Raw genomic sequence first — 17,269 nt, 5'->3', positions numbered from 1 at the left:
GGGTTATATTACTGTATACAGTGCTGGGGGGTTATATTACTGTATACAGTGCTGGGGGTTATATTACTGTATACAGCGCTGGGGGTTATATTACTGTATACAGTGCTGGGGGGTTATATTACTGTATACAGCGCTGGGGGTTATATAACTGTATACAGCGCTGGGGTTATATTACTGTATACAGCGCTGGGGGTTATATTACTGTATACAGCGCTGGGGGGTTATATTACTGTATACAGTGCTGGGGGGTTATATTACTGTATACAGTGCTGGGGGGATCTGTAATTCAGACACTTTTTAGCGACATTAACACTATTAATTCCACATAAATACATGTTTTTAGCTTTGCAGATATTTGGCTTAAAAGTCAGAAATTGGTTGAAAATCCAACATTTGCTGCCCTCAACTCACCTTCCTTTTTCTCACTGGAGCACTTAGCAGCTGAATGGGGAGGAATAATCATGCTGCTCTGCGAACAGGAGGTTAAGTTGGCTGCTCTCACGGCAAACATCAGTTGGGTTTCCAAAAAACATACAAATTGCGTATTTCTAACCCATTAAAGGGGTTTTTACGATATCTCCCCCTGAATCTACGACCTTCCGCCTCTTCTCTTAAGGAAAAGGAGATTCGATGACCTTCCTCCATTCCCAGCCGCCAAGGAAATCGCTCTCAGAGAAATTACGGGAACCCAAGAAAAGGCGTGAAGCGCGTCCTTAAACGGCTGACGCCTACCGAGGATTTCTAAGCCGCCAATTCATTACTTCGGGAGAAAGAGACATCTGAGCTCTAATGTACAAATTACACGCAGACCTCCCCCACGAGCCGCGGCAGGAATAGAGATTTGTTGAGTTTCGCGGATTTTCTCTTATTTCAGAAAATGTCGTATTCGTCGTCTCGGAGTCCTGTGTTTAGTGCTTTTGTGTAAATTTGACGATTCGTACGAAGCCCCGAAAACGAGGCCAAAGCCCCTTCAAGAAACGGATGAAAGCGAAGCTAAAAACACAGAATTTCTGTCCAGAATTCAAACTCTCTCTCACGCTCTCTCGTTCACTCACACTCTCTCTCACGCTCTCTAAATGTTTTCCCTCCCTTCTATGCCGAACACTTCCGCCTCTCCATCTCCTGCTCTCTGCTATCTTCGGCCGCATCTTCGCCAACCCAGTTCACGTTGGGGCAAAGTGATGACGCTTTCAATGACGTCCGCTCCCCTGATCCGAGGATCGAACGTCGCCGCAAGCGTCGCCATTTTGGCTGAGATTATGCCGGCGAAGATGCGGATGAAGACAGCAGAGAGCGGAAGATGAAGAAGTGAAAGTGTTCGGCAGAGAAGGTAGGGAAACATTCGGAGAGCGTGAGAGAGAGAGTGCAGGAGAATGAGAGTGTGAGAGATAGTGAGAGTTACGGGGCCTACAAATTTCTGACAAAAGTTCAGAGGGGGTCTGGCTTTGTTTTCGGGGGCTTCATACGTATCATCAAAACTAACCAAAATTCTGTAAATTTAGGGAAACCAGCGCGGAATGTGTCGACAGAACTCATTCATTCACATTTGGATCATTCGCATTCGTTACTCAAGCTCAGGCGGAATGTGAGTGGATGGGTATTTGAGTCAAAATTCCGAACACCTGGCAGGGTAACTCCAGGGCAGCCGGTCTAACGCACCCTTAATAACATCAACACCCAAGGCCAAGAGTGCGGGATTTAAAACTCATTACATCTGAAGAATGTCTGCTGCATTCTCCTGAATTCTTTTTGTATGGATTTATAGCTTCAGCTGCTGAGAACAATTCTTCTATTTATTTATTTTTAACGATTCCAACAGAATTTTGGAGAAATATTCGACAAATAACGTCCTTTCGAGCCTTTCCTTCTAACGTGTAAAAAAAAAAGGTTATCATTCCTGGGTGCTTGTTATTGAAATATTGTTCTTTTTAACCCTTTTATGTTGGAGGGGAGGAGGAACTCATTGCAGGATAATGAAGGGGTTAAATCATAAATGATATCACTGCCACCGGTATCTCATGCACCGCTTGGGTGCTACAAACAAATACAAACTCTCACCAATTATGCCTCGGAATGCGGCAGCGGAACTTTATAAACCTCACCACTGTTCCTCGGGGGCGGGACCCATGCAGGGAGGAGCCATAGTTAAGTCTTTTATACAGCAGTAAAAAAGTATAGGGATTTTCCCCGTGAAGCCAGGTCCAGGAATTCGGGCTGGTTCTTGTCCCCGCTGATGTTTCCAATTTTTTCTCCTAAATCTTATATTCCCGCAGTATCCTGCCTGTCCTTGGATCGCACTCCCCTCCCCCCACCCCCGTCAGATGCTTTTCATAGCTACACCATCTATATTAATAATCTCCTTCATGCTAATCTGATTTTTATATCGGTCTGTGCGTCCGCTGCTCCGTGGGAGGATGATGTTCCTGCTGTTATTTCAAGGCTGCGTGACTCGACTTTTATTACTTATTAAAACACAACTTCGATTCCGTAAAATCCGTAAATACCAATAAATACGTAACATCCAATTAAACCCGATTAACGGGCCATCACTTGTAATCCACCTTCGTATTCCGACGCATCGCCCGCAAACCTTTATTCCTCATCAAATCACGGCAGGCGCGATATATTTGTAAGCGGGGCAGCCGCGGATATAATTATCGGGGATGGTTGCAATTATAAACATTTTTTTTGCTGTTTTAGCAGAAAAAATGGAATTTACTGCTTTTTTTTTTTTTGCCGACAGCGAAATATGCCATTCAGCAGAAAGTTACTTAAATTAACGCAGAATAATTAAAATTCTATTTTTGCACCATTGTTTTTAATCACATTTTTTTCACGCTATACCTTTTACGTAATGTATGGGGGGGGGAATAAATACCGCGTTGGAATTTATATGATTCCACCCCGATTCTACTAAGGTTTGGTTAACGGTAGTTAAAATAAATGAGATAATAGAGGGTTTTAACACAATAATCTGTATGGAAACTAGACTTTTAGATTTGTACGAATTTAGATTTCTAACAAATGTTGTTAATTCATAAAAATGTCTAAAAAACAAAGGGGAAGCCACAATTTTTCTATGAAATTTGTTGGTTTTTTTCCTCATTCTCACTCTCACTTTCTCCCTACCTTCTCTGATGACCACTTCCATGTCACCACTTCTCCATCTGCATTCTTCCCTCCTCTTATTTCAACAACAGGTTGGAGGCTCCGCGCAGGCGGAGATGAGGAGGAAGCCGCGTTGGGGAGTTGACTATGGTTTCTGTGCCGGTTTGGCCGGTTACGCTGGCACATAGTGCCGATCTGGCCCCCGGTTACGCGGCAGATGGGGCACCACCTGTTGCAGCAGCTCTATAGAAGACTTTTTCACTCACTCTCTTATGCTCATTCACTCACTCTCTCACGTTATCTAAACATTCGCTACATTTTCTGCCGACCACTTTTGCTTCTGCCGACCGCTTCCTCTCCTTCTTCCGCACCTTCTCTCTTTTTATCTCCTATATTCGTCCACATCTCTGCTGACATAATCCGGCGCAAACCTCCACCAATATGGCAGCGTTTCCCGTGACATCCTCCCCCCTGATTGAAGGATTGGACCAGAGGACATCACCGGTAGCGTGGCCATTTTGGCCGAGGTTCGCACCAAGTTATGTCTGGAGAGATGATGACGAAGAGAGAAGATAAAGAACAAGAAGATGAGGAAGTGGAATTGGTCGGCAGAGAAGGTAGGGAAGCATGAGGGAGAAAGTGTGCAAGAATGAGTGTGTGCGAGAGATCTACATGCCTCGGCAGATATGAACTACAGCTGCCTGACCCGTCCAAGGGGCTTCCACACTTTTGGGACCCGACGAAGTCAGGAGGTTTGGTAGATGTGTCGTCAAAGTATTTCAATGGGTTAAAATGTACTTTCGGGGGTTTGGAGGGTCCGTACAATATGTTCGACATGAAACTGTCACCTTACATGAAATACAGCGGGGGACCTGAGAAGGCGCCGCCGAGCTGATTCCCGAAACGCAGGAGGGGCTGTAAATCAGGGCCAGGTGCCGTGATTTATTCTCTCCGCGTGCGACTTTAATGATTGCCTCTCAGCTGCGCGGCGCTCGGCGAGATGTGGCGCCGCTTTATAAATAATGTTACAGACATTTCATCATATTTGCATCTCCTTATCTATGCGGATTCAGTCGTCTCCTTACCAGAGATGCGAAGCTGTTAACCCTTTGTGTTGTAATGGCTTTTAAATAGCCAAAAGATGTTTTGGATATGAAAACTTTGCTCTCGGACTTCAGAAAATAAGATTAAGTGCGTGCCTTGTTACAGCAAATTTACATACATCGGAAACTATGGGTTGGGGGGGTGGCTAGTGATGGGAAGGGGTGGGACCAAAACTGAGAGGGGGTGTGGCTGGACACAGGAAGTATTGGGCATTGGGGCAGGACCACCCGCCCAGCAGACTCAAAGAGCTTTACATGGAGGCTATGTGGGAGCCGCTGTATACAGTAATATAACCCCCCCAGCGCTGTATACAGTAATATAACCCCCCAGCACTGTATATACAGTAATATAACCCCCCAGCGCTGTATACAGTAATATAACCCCCAGCGCTGTATACAGTAATATAACCCCCCGCGCTGTATACAGTAATATAACCCCCAGCACTGTATACAGTAATATAACCCCCCAGCGCTGTATACAGTAATATAACCCCCCCAGCGCTGTATACAGTAATATAACCCCCAGCGCTGTATACAGTAATATAACCCCCAGCGCTGTATACAGTAATATAACCCCCCAGCGCTGTATACAGTAATATAACCCCCCAGCGCTGTATACAGTAATATAACCCCCAGCGCTGTATACAGTAATATAACCCCCCAGCGCTGTATACAGTAATATAACCCCCCAGCGCTGTATACAGTAATATAACCCCCAGCGCTGTATACAGTAATAAAACCCCCAGCACTGTATACAGTAATATAACCCCCAGCGCTGTATACAGTAATATAACCCCCCAGCGCTGTATACAGTAATATAACCCCCCAGCGCTGTATACAGTAATATAACCCCCCAGCGCTGTATACAGTAATATAACCCCCAGCGCTGTATACAGTAATATACCCCCCAGCGCTGTATACAGTAATATAACCCCCAGCGCTGTATACAGTAATATACCCCCCCAGCGCTGTATACAGTAATAACCCCCCAGCGCTGTATACAGTAATATAACCCCCCAGTGCTGTATACAGTAATATAACCCCCAGCGCTGTATACAGTAATATAACCCCCCAGCGCTGTATACATTAATATAACCCCCAGCACTGTATACAGTAATATAACCCCCCAGCGCTATATACAGTAATACAACCCCCAGTGCTGTATACAGTAATATAACCCCCCAGCGCTGTATACAGTAATACAACCCCCAGTGCTGTATACAGTAATATAACCCCCCAGCACTGTATACAGTAATATAACCCCCAGCGCTGTATACAGTAATATAACCCCCAGCCCTGTATACAGTAATATAACCACCAGCACTGTATACAGTAATATAACCCCCCCAGCGCTGTATACAGTAATATAACCCCCAGCACTGTATACAGTAATATAACCCCCAGCGCTGTATACAGTAATATAACCCCCAGCACTGTATACAGTAATATAACCCCCAGCACTGTATACAGTAATATAACCCCCAGCGCTGTATACAGTAATATAACTCCCCAGCACTGTATACAGTATTATACCCCCCAGCGCTGTATACAGTAATATAACCCCCCCAGTGCTGTATACAGTAATATAACCCCCCAGCGCTATATACAGTAATATAACCCCCCCAGCGCTGTATACAGTAATATAACCCCCAGCCCTGTATACAGTAATATAACCACCAGCACTGTATACAGTAATATAACCCCCTCCAGTGCTGTATACAGTAATATAACCCCCCAGCGCTATATACAGTAATATAACCCCCCCAGCGCTGTATACAGTAATATAACCCCCCCAGCGCTGTATACAGTAATATAACCCCCAGCGCTGTATACAGTAATATAACCCCCCAGCGCTGTATACAGTAATATATCCCCCAGCGCTGTATACAGTAATATAACCCCCAGCACTGTATACAGTAATATAACCCCCCAGCGCTGTATACAGTAATATACCCCCCAGCGCTGTATACAGTAATATAACCCCCAGCACTGTATACAGTAATATAACCCCCCAGCGCTGTATACAGTAATATACCCCCCAGTGCTGTATACAGTAATATAACCCCCAGCGCTGTATACAGTAATATAACCCCCAGCACTGGTGACTTTCCCAGCTCAAACACCACACTGAGCTGATGCTTTATGGCGATGCTAATGAAGTCCGTCCCTCCATAGACTTTCATTAGTCAGAGTGTCCAGCTGGGTGATTAAGACTGAGCCATTCTATTGTTCCCCACAGGCAGTATGATAAGGAGTCGGGGTGTTTAGTAGATCGGGGATCAGATAACAGAGCGAGAATCATACAAACGGCTGATATGCAGCTGCCTGAAAACTTTATCTTATGGGGCAAAAACTACAAAAACAGGGATCAGCAAGTTTTTTATCTGATACGAGGAATATAGAAATGGTGGGATATTTTCTTTCCGTAGAGGTTTAGATGGAAGTTGTTTGTGTTGTCTGCGGATTATCGTGCCGGGTTGTGATGAGTGATACCGCTGTTATCTCGCCCCGTGTGATTGTTTCCCCCGCTCGCGTATGATCACCGTATCTGTTGCCGTTCTCCTGCGTACCGTGAATTATTTCGTATCGTGACGGATCGTTTGGCTCTGGAATTATGACACGAGAGCGCAGAATACCGTCTGCTGCCATTATCCCAATCATATTAGCTGCAGAATAATAGAGCGTCTGTTCCTATATCATTCATATGTAAACACATTAACCCTTCTAATCCTGGAAGTAGCTTCTTTGCTGAATTTAACCCCTTCATAACTAAACTTACACACATCAATCACAATACTCTCGAAAGCCCGGACCCTTTCTAAAAAGAATGACTTTATTTTGTGAAATTCTGCCCCGTTTATGTTTTCAGTGAATGTTTGTCATGTGACATTAAAGGGGCAGTCCCACCAACCCAATATTTTAATATATAAGGAGAAGTCAGCAAGGACGCCCGCATTAAGTTTCACCCGACACAAACCTACTAAGCATACATTACTACTGAGCTACTCCGTGATCCAATGATTCTTGCCACTGATTGGCTGCTAGAAGTAGCCAATCAGTTGCAAGAAATTGCTCCCATTTAAATCAATGGAAGCACTTTCTGGGCATGTCCACAAGATACCCCCTGCACAATAAATCGCAGGATAAGGGGGGCAAGCAAGGGGCAAATGCATGAGGGAGGATTCTACAGACCCCCCCCTCCATTCTTTTGCAAGGGGGGGGCAACTCATAAAATGTAAAGGGACCTCTGGGCTCTCATATGTATTAAAGTGCATTTGATGGCCCCGAGTGGCCCTTCAATCTCTGAAGTGCAAGACCTCCATGTGTGGTTAACCTCATCAATGCTGGAGTGATAAACATGTGTCATTAACCTTTTCAATGCTGATGGGGAAACCTGCCCTGTCTGTCTTAGACCTCTTCCATATTGGAGCGCAACCCCCGAAAACGATTAGAGTTTAGTGCAAAATGTGCCGAAACTGTGAAATGTTACTGATGTAAAGCTGTGTTGAGGCCATTTTTGAAGCTGGCAGCCCTACTGCATCCTGGCAGCTGATGTGTCGCTGGGTCAGCTCGCCAGCTTGCAGGCACAATTGTCCGATCCCTGCTAACGTGCAGGATGGAAGCACCGGAGATGTAAAAAAGGGTATAATACTTACAGAAATGTATATTTTCTCCCTAGACTGCGTTTCTTTACCATAATTACAATAATTAACCCCGTATTATATGTCTTTCCTACATGTATAGGATATAGCCGGGGGAGGGGTGAATATATAACGACGGCACTAATGCAGGTAGCCGGGTCGTTATGGTGAAGACGTGGCTGACAGAGAAGCGAGACAGCAGGGGGTCTCTTTAAACGCTAACAAGCAATAACCGCGCATGATCAGCTTCGCTGCGGGCTTCCGGCTCCACACTCAGAAATGAATCACTCCAACGTTATTTATTTTAACTTTAAAACCACAGCTTATTCATTTCTCACCGCAGCAGAAAGCTCTAAAAATACAGCAAAAATATTTTCTGAATCAATTAAAACTGAACTCCTCACCTTTATTTTTCTTTTGCTGCTGCAGAGATCACGACGTCGATGAAATGAATCGGCCGAGGTACAGACCGTGAGATAATTCGATTTCCGATGTCACGGCAGGCATCGCACATTTCAAAAGTTTAGATGTAATAGAAGTTGGTTTTACTGCACTGAGAGGGTGGTAGATATGTGGAACAGCCTCCCAGCAGAAGTGGTAGAGGCTAATACAGTGAGGGCATTTAAACATACATGACGTAGGCATAAGAAAGCTGTTAGGGACCAAATAGGGCCACACCTGTAGTGTGCCAGCGGGAGCTGCATGCTCCTAAAAACCTAGAATTTGCCCCATCCGGCCCCCGTCTAGTCGCCCGTTTCTCCCGCTGTAAAGACTCAAACCTTAATCAGTCGTTGGTCTCGTCTTAGATTCAGGAGCCGTATGTCTATCCCACGCATGTTTAATACCCTCACTGTATTACCCTTTACCACCTCTGCTGGGAGGCTGTTCCACTAATCCACCACTCTTGCAGTAACTGAATCTAACGTTTATCCCAGCGTCACCGTAGGATATGTACAGACTGTCCTCGCCGCGGCTCACAGAACTCTGTTATCAGTGATTTATTTCGAACGATGTAGAAATATCAATACGCTGCGTCTTTTGTAAAAGAACAGCAATTAACCCTTCGCAAGCCGAGCCGCCTGATATTAAAAGTTTACATTGCTTGCGCTCTCCGTTCGTACGTCTTCGGGGCGCGTGCCGCGTGTGCACCGGACGACACGTCTCAGGCTAATGACACGGCGTTATCCCGTCCGAGACGGCCGTCTGACTTGGCTTCGCTACAGAAAGCTCATAAAAAAAACACGGAGAAGTTTCAGACTCTCCGGGATCCGCTAATCGGCGGCCGGTTATTTATAGACGCCGGGCGCTGGTTAATGCCAGGAGACGGTAAGAGGATCCCTCGGTTTAAAATGAGATTTATCCTCTCCCCCGCTGGGGGCAGATCCACCCCTGGGCATTAAAGGGGCAGAAACGCCTGATGACAATTTATAGGCATTCGCTCTTTAATGCATATTATAGGTGCGAGGCCCCTTTAAAAATTCTCCATTTGGGGGGGATTCTGCTAAACACCTCCATGTGCATTTGCCCCTTTCCCCACCCCCCAGGGGCAATAACGTCTGATGACGTCTTATAGGCATTCGCTCTTTAATGTATATTATAGGTGCGAGGTCCCTTTAAAAAATACTCACTTTGGATGTATTGAGCCGCGTGAGCAGAAGTCACTTCAATTTATTCCAATGGGAGTGCTTTCCTGCCGCTGATTGGCTGCTTCAAGCAGCCAATCAATGGCAAGAATCGTCGGCCAACGAAGGAGAAGGCCAGCTGAAGCAGCAGGGCTGCAGCTTCCAGCTCACGTTTTATTTCTTTGTGGGTTGGAGTTACTCACGGAGCGCAGTCACACGCATTCTGCTATAGTGGCGCCGTCAGGGGCATTAAACTGTCCTTTCACTAAAGAGCAGCCGATGCTTTGTCTCAGTGGAACAGCAGCTTTAATCCCGAGATATTATAAGACTTTGGGATAAAGTAACAGAAAAAAAAAAGAGAAGTGGAGCAAATACGGCTCTCGGGGGAATTGGATAATTTGTAAATTATGTTTGAAAACATAAAAAAGTCCAAATATTTGGAAAGCGGATACATTGTAACCGAAAAAGCGGAGCGGAACTTTCCGGATTTCTCTTAAATCAATGCGGTTCTGTATCCTTGTTAAAAAAACAAATGGATTTTTCCATCTTTTATAATCGATATCGAGTATTCCTTCTGTGGAATATTAGTTAAAAAATAAACGCTCATTTGGAGTTAAAAAAAAAAAGCAATTGCTGTCCCTTTAACTCTTAAAGAGACCATCGCATCACAAAATCAATTCCTAGTGTTTGGAACAAGACTGCGGTGTATTATATGTATTATATGACCTTATCTGACATCTGTTCCGTCTTCATATAGAGGATATATTTGACCTATACATCCGCTTGCTCCGGCACACTGTTTAGGTGACAATGACCTAAAATAACCAAAGATTGTTTTTTTTTTATTATTATTTTGCCTTATTTTTGAGCGCTTTAGGATTTGCTGTCCTCCCCTACAGTTTAGCGGCTTTAATTTCACGGTTCACAGATGTAGTCAATCAGTAAACCGATATCTCCGAGGCGACGGAGCGTTTCCAGAGTAAATGTTCGGGGCTGGAAGCGACCGTTTTATTTTTTTTTTTCGTTTTTTTTTTGCGATGATGGTTTGCGGATTGAAGCTCTGAAGAAAGATTAAACGGAACGGAGAGCAGGAGACGGGGTTCGGTGACAAGGGATTCGAAATGGAAAACCATTGTTGGATAACCGGCCGTCTGGATGTATCGGAGCCGTCAGATTTATCAAACGGCGCGGGCGTTTAGAGCTCTTCCTGGGAATCCGAGCTGCACGTCAGCACCTTCCCGAAACACGCGGCGGGGCCGCTCTATTACACGACCCCCCCATGCCACAAAAACGCTCCGGGAAAAGTGACCATTATCGGGTCTGGAGCGCCGTAAACGTCTGTTATTAAATTATCGGAATAATGAATAACCCCACTACTTCCCGAAAGCAGAGCCATGTGCCAGTGAAGGGTTAATATCAGCTTAAAAGGATTTGCTCCTCTAATGCTATATTTTATAGCCCTATACACTAAATTGACCCATGTAATGATGTTAAAATACACCATGTATTTGTATTAGAAGCCGTTCTCAGGATCTGCAGGATTATTCCTCCCCATTAGGTTATCTCTCCCCTATTGTTAAGTTGCTGACTGTTGCTGATTTGTTCAGGCAGCTTTTGTAACGGTGTGGGGGGGGCCGTCACAAATGATGGACAACAAACCTAAATGAAGATGTCACTCGTTGGTATCTTTGTTGCCCTCTAGTGCCCGGAGGTTGCAATGACAGATTTGAATCTTGTAATTCAACAAAAACACGGCACTGAACAGAGACAATGTCCAACCTGGTGCATGTGTGGTGGATAAGTGGAACAGCCTCCCAGCAGAGGTGGTAGAGGGTAATACAGTGAGGGTATTAAACATGCATGGGATAGACATACGGCTCCTGAATCTAAGACGAGACCAACGACTGATTAAGGTTTGAGTCTTTACAGCGGGAGAAACGGGCGACTAGGCGGGGGCCGGATGGGGCCGATCTGCTGTCATGGTTCTAAGTTTCTGTGGTCTGGGAAGTTACTGCTGAAAAGAAACAAATCATAGAACCTCATCAATGCGAACACATTTTACAGTTGTTCCTGATTTATTAACCCCCCGTATTCCTTAATAAGAAGCGGAATTCTGCTGAGCCGACTACAGCTGGATCTCAGAAGAACCTGCTGAGTCCTGGATTCTCATAGATGTTGATGGCGCGGCTTCTTTGGGGGGGAAAACTAATATTTTAGCTAAGAAAAAATGAGAAAAATATACAAGAAGAAGAAGGAGGTCGAATGACTCCTTTAGGTGACCACTGAGGTTGACGCTACTCTCAAGCATCGCCATCAGAAGACCCTGAGACAAAGTAGGAGAACTCCTAGAACTTTCCCCCTCCCGTTCCGAGAGGAAGAATTTGGTTCAAACGTTTCCGTTTTAACATTTTTTAAAAAAAATGAAACATTTTGAGCAAAAGCCTGCAGTTGACCATCTGGTAGACGATTGCTAGGAGAGCTTCGAGGCGGAAAACATACGGAGCGGAAAAGGATGCTGAAGGTCAGCTGTCCGAGCCCAAAAAACCCCCATTATGATAAAAATAATGAATGAACTTTATCAATAAATAGAGAGGAACATTTAACCCACGGAAGGACCAAGCGCTAAGTAAACTCCAAACATCAAAACACCATCACTGAAGTATACTTTGGGGGGGGGCAGCTCTGCATAGATCCTACGACCCGGAGACCCCAAGACTCTGGAAGTAGGAATCCTTTACTAGCCCACCACACAGATCCTGCTGCAGGGACTCGCTAATGGCTGCGGCCAAATCATTTTAATAGTGACTTGATGGGTGCATGGAGTCACCTGTATTCAAGCAGGGATTCCAGCTGTGATATAGCAGGGAGAAAAGCACCAGTCGGGAGGCTTGGATATCATTAAATCAGAGGAGAATACAAAGGCGTCGCTCCAGACTGTGTGACCCTGAGAATCTGCCCATTTACCCCAAAGACCCTGAGACCGGGGTAAAAACCCTGAGAATCTGCCCATTTACCCCAAAGACCCTGAGACAGGGGTAAAAACCCTGAGAATCTGCCCATTTACCCCAAAGACCCTGAGACCGGGGTAAAAACCCTGAGAATCTTCCCATTCACCCCAAAGACTGGGGCTTAAATCCAATGGATTTGGTGCGAATTTCTAGCCATTATTGTTATAAAATGCCAGCTCCGTAGGGCAAACAACAATCAGTTTAGCACTCGAAGGATTATTTCTTCATTTAAAGCCCTACTTATGATGACCTTTGCTTTTGCGCACTCTGCCTCCATCAGCCTCTAGCACTTCTGCTGGGAGGCTGTTCCACTTATCTACTACCCTCTTATCTACCAAGGGAGTAAAGTAAACGTCCTTACATTACATATAAGCCTCTGCTGTTGGTGGAACAGCAGCTTTAACATGCAGAAGTTTTTCAGTGCGAGGAGATAACACGGAGCTCTTTGGCACTCAGATGGTTAATACGTTTTTTCCATTTGTTGACATTTTCACTACATCTCCATTTACCAATTAATAAGCAATTTGAGTGAAAAAGACATTAATGATTAACCCTCGCTTTGGATCATCACTCAGCTGGTTTATCTCCTGTACAAGGATCAGGCTAATCAGCGGATCCAAGTTCCTCCTGTCAATCAAATTGATTTAAAGAGACAGTGTGTAAATATTGGACGTTCCCTCCCCCCCCTCCCCTCTGTTATTATATGTACAGGAGATCTGTGTAAGAACATGTGTAGCTCCTGTCATCAGCCGTGTTCTAAAACTGGAACGTGTTTCATAATGAAAATGCAGCAGCCAATAAAATATCGAGAAACCAACTGATCCACGAAACATAGTAACCGGAAAAAGATCCGCCAAGTCCGTCCAGAAGAAGCAAAAATTATACATATTATATATTATATACTCTCCGGCCGTATAACTAATCCCGTCCTTATAACCCGTTATATCCTGTATATTCCTCATATTATATATTATATACTCTCCTGCCGTATAACTAATCCCGTCCTTATAACCCGTTATATCCCTGTATATTCCTCATATTATATATTATATACTCTCCCCCCGTATAACTAATCCCGTCCTTATAACCCGTTATATCCCTGTATATTCCTCATATTATATATTATATACTCTCCCCCCTATAACTAATCCCGTCCTTATAACCCGTTATATCCCTGTATATTCCTCATATTATATATTATATACTCTCCCCCCGTATAACAAATCCCGTCCTTATAACCCGTTATATCCTGTATATTCCTCATATTATATATTATATACTCTCCCCCCGTATAACAAATCCCATCCTTATAACCCGTTATATCCTGTATATTCCTCATATTATATATTATATACTCTCCCCCGTATAACTAATCCCGTCCTTATAACCCGTTATATCCTGTATATTCCTCATGTTATATATTATATACTCTCCGGCCGTATAACTAATCCCATCCTTATAACCCGTTATATCCTGTATATTCCTCATATTATATATTATATACTCTCCGGCCGTATAACTAATCCCGTCCTTATAACCTGTTATATCCTGTATATTCCTCATATTATATATTATATACTGTCCCCCCGTATAACTAATCCCGTCCTTATAACCCGTTATATCCTGTATATTCCTCATATTATATATTATATACTCTCCGGCCGTATAACTAATCCCGTCCTTATAACCCGTTATATCCCTGTATATTCCTCATATTATATATTATACACTCTCCGGCCGTATAACTAATCCCATCCTTATAACCCGTTATACCCTGTATATTCCTCATATTATATATTATATACTCTCCCCCCGTATAACTAATCCCGTCCTTATAACCCGTTATATCCCTGTATATTCCTCATATTATATATTATATACTCTCCCCCCGTATAACTAATCCCATCCTTATAACCCGTTATACCCTGTATATTCCTCATATTATATATTATATATTCTCCCCCCGTATAACTAATCCCATCCTTATAACCCGTTATATCCCTGTATATTCCTCATATTATATATTATATACTCTCCCCCCGTATAACTAATCCCATCCTTATAACCCGTTATATCCCTGTATATTCCTCATATTATATATTATATACTCTCCGGCCGTATAACTAATCCCGTCCTTATAACCCGTTATATCCCTGTATATTCCTCATATTATATATTATACACTCTCCGGCCGTATAACTAATCCCATCCTTATAACCCGTTATACCCTGTATATTCCTCATATTATATATTATATACTCTCCCCCCGTATAACTAATCCCGTCCTTATAACCCGTTATATCCCTGTATATTCCTCATATTATATATTATATACTCTCCCCCCGTATAACTAATCCCATCCTTATAACCCGTTATACCCTGTATATTCCTCATATTATATATTATATATTCTCCCCCCGTATAACTAATCCCATCCTTATAACCCGTTATATCCCTGTATATTCCTCATATTATATATTATATACTCTCCCCCCGTATAACTAATCCCATCCTTATAACCCGTTATACCCTGTATATTCCTCATATTATATATTATATACTCTCCGGCCGTATAACTAATCCCGTCCTTATAACCCGTTATATCCCTGTATATTCCTCATATTATATATTATATACTCTCCCCCCGTATAACTAATCCCGTCCTTATAACCCGTTATATGCTGTATATTCCTCATATTATATATTATATACTCTCTGGTCCGGTATATAAAGGCATCTTAGACTCTGAATGGACGATCGCTTGTTCTTTGCATAGACCTACTAATGAACAGGTCACCAGGTATTTGCCCCCGTATGTATTTGTATAATGACATCATATCCCCTCTAAGGTAAGGATTATGATGCTATAAGTGGTCCTGTAGTATTATTAGGGCAGCCACAGGTTTCTGTGGTCAATATGCTGGGAATAAATGATGCCAGTTAATGCAAGACGAGCTTCAGCAAATAAAAAGATAAAGTTCACTTCAACATCTGGCGTTTCTATAGGGTTAACACACAATGATAGAAACATGCGCAGCCTCATCCTCTGCAGCAAAAATATGTTTGTTTTTTTTTAATGAAAAAGCAGCAATTTCCAGGGGTTCTCTTATTGCATGGGGTTTAAGCCATTGCATAGTCCTGGCATGGATGCACAGACATGATGGGAGAATGAAGGGTTAATGCACAGTCCTTTCAGTGACAGCGGCTGGGAGAGTAAACTGCAAACATCTGGGGGTATTCTTTATCTCTAGGGTGCCAGTGCAGCTGGACTCCAACCCCTATAACCCTTAGACAGCTGGTAGCTGGCTGAGAGCCGCAGGACTTGGGGTCCACCATTGCTGAGGTTCCAAAAACTTGGAAAACATGGCAGGCTGAGAGTGATGGGCTTTGGAGTCCTCAACCTCTAAAATTGGGACTGGGATGGCAGGGGCTCTGGACTCCAATCCCTATAACCCTTAGGCAAGCCAATGGCTGGAAAATACTGGATTTTTAGGGGTTTCATGACTATTGAAGATCAAAAGGAGGTGCAACTCAGGATGGCTCCTAACTTTGGCATTGGGGCTCAGAGCAAATAACTTGGCTTCCAGGCTATGAGAGGGCGCCCGGGGGGGGGGGTAACTAAATAACAACATAAATCCACAGACAGCAGGAAGGATACTTTGTAGCAGGAGACTCACCATGGCATAGACAGCGCTCAGCAGGGAGGAACACAGAGCTATACACAGGCTGGAGGACAGCAGGGAAGATCCCATATCCAACTGGAACTGCAGCCGAAGAAAACGGATCGCAGGATCGCAGGATCACAGGATCGCAGGATCGCAGGATCGCAGGATCGCAGGATCACAGGAGGCTTTCTGGGCAGAACTTCCTTAATCTCCACATCTAGCCAAGAAGGCGCATGGCGAGGAGGTCCACCTGGCTGCCCCTTCCCAGCTTCTCCCGGGGTCTACAAGCCATGGCTCTTGGTGGCCACCAAGGAATACCATAAAAAAAGGGGCAATTGTTGTGAGCAGAGGATCTGAGGGATCAGAGTGCGCGGAACCCCAGAGAGATCACAGATCTCACATCCCAGGGGATCTGTCCAGGTTGTCCAAGCCCATTGGGTTGGAGGGTCCTTTATGGGCTCCTGGGGGTCAGAATAATAGCCCCAGTGTCTGTCTATTGCCTCTGATGTCTCTTCTCCATTCCTGACCGAGGATCTGGGAACCGCTGTCTCCAAAGTGTCCTCTCCCGGGTCATGGATCTCTTCTGGACTCCGGTAATCTCAATTGGCTGCTGGGAGGGATCTTATAAGTGATCTTCTGGGGACCGCAGTGGGTGAAAAAGTGCTTTCAGAGAATGCAGGAGATCTCTGTTGGTACAAAGTAGCGGCACCCTGGGGAAGGACACAGCCGGTCAGCGGATCCCTGATCAGCGGGTCTCTGGATGCAGTGATCCGTGTGGGTCTCTGTATAGCGATCTCTGCGGGTCTCTGTATCGCGATCTCTGAGGTTCACTGAGGGTCTCTGTATCGCGATCTCTGAGGGTCTCTGTTTAGCGATCTCTGAGGGTCTCTGTTTAGCAATCTCTGAGGGTCTCTGTATTGCGATCTCTGAGGTTCACTGAGGGTCTCTGTATCGCGATCTCTGCGGGTCTCCGGATACAGTCGGGATCTGCTTGTTACGGATCGCATGCACCGGTCCCTCCGGGCAGATCTCTTGGCAGGGAAGCTCCTCCGGTGCTGTGGGGCTGCGGGCTGGGGTGAGTGTCAGAGACCCCGGGTCCTCCCCTGGCCGGAATACCCCAGT

At 44.6% G+C, this 17,269-nt stretch overlaps 1 protein-coding gene across 1 annotated transcript in view; it reads right to left on the bottom strand.

The window, feature by feature from the left end:
- Positions 1 to 16,255, bottom strand: part of PTH1R (parathyroid hormone 1 receptor) — a 126,413-nt gene extending 110,158 nt beyond the window's left edge. Inside the window, exon 1 of the mRNA XM_053466130.1 lies at positions 16,160 to 16,255. Within this exon, the coding sequence (XP_053322105.1) occupies positions 16,160 to 16,234 (75 nt within the window). The 5' untranslated portion in view covers positions 16,235 to 16,255. The remainder of the gene's footprint in view (positions 1 to 16,159) is intronic.
- Between the last annotated feature and the right edge of the window lie 1,014 nt (positions 16,256 to 17,269).

This window comes from Spea bombifrons, chromosome 5, assembly GCF_027358695.1.
Source record: "Spea bombifrons isolate aSpeBom1 chromosome 5, aSpeBom1.2.pri, whole genome shotgun sequence".
Classification (NCBI taxonomy): Eukaryota; Metazoa; Chordata; class Amphibia; order Anura; family Pelobatidae; genus Spea; species Spea bombifrons.
Note: the sequence above shows the minus strand (reverse complement) of the source record. Positions and strands in the feature narration are given on the sequence as shown.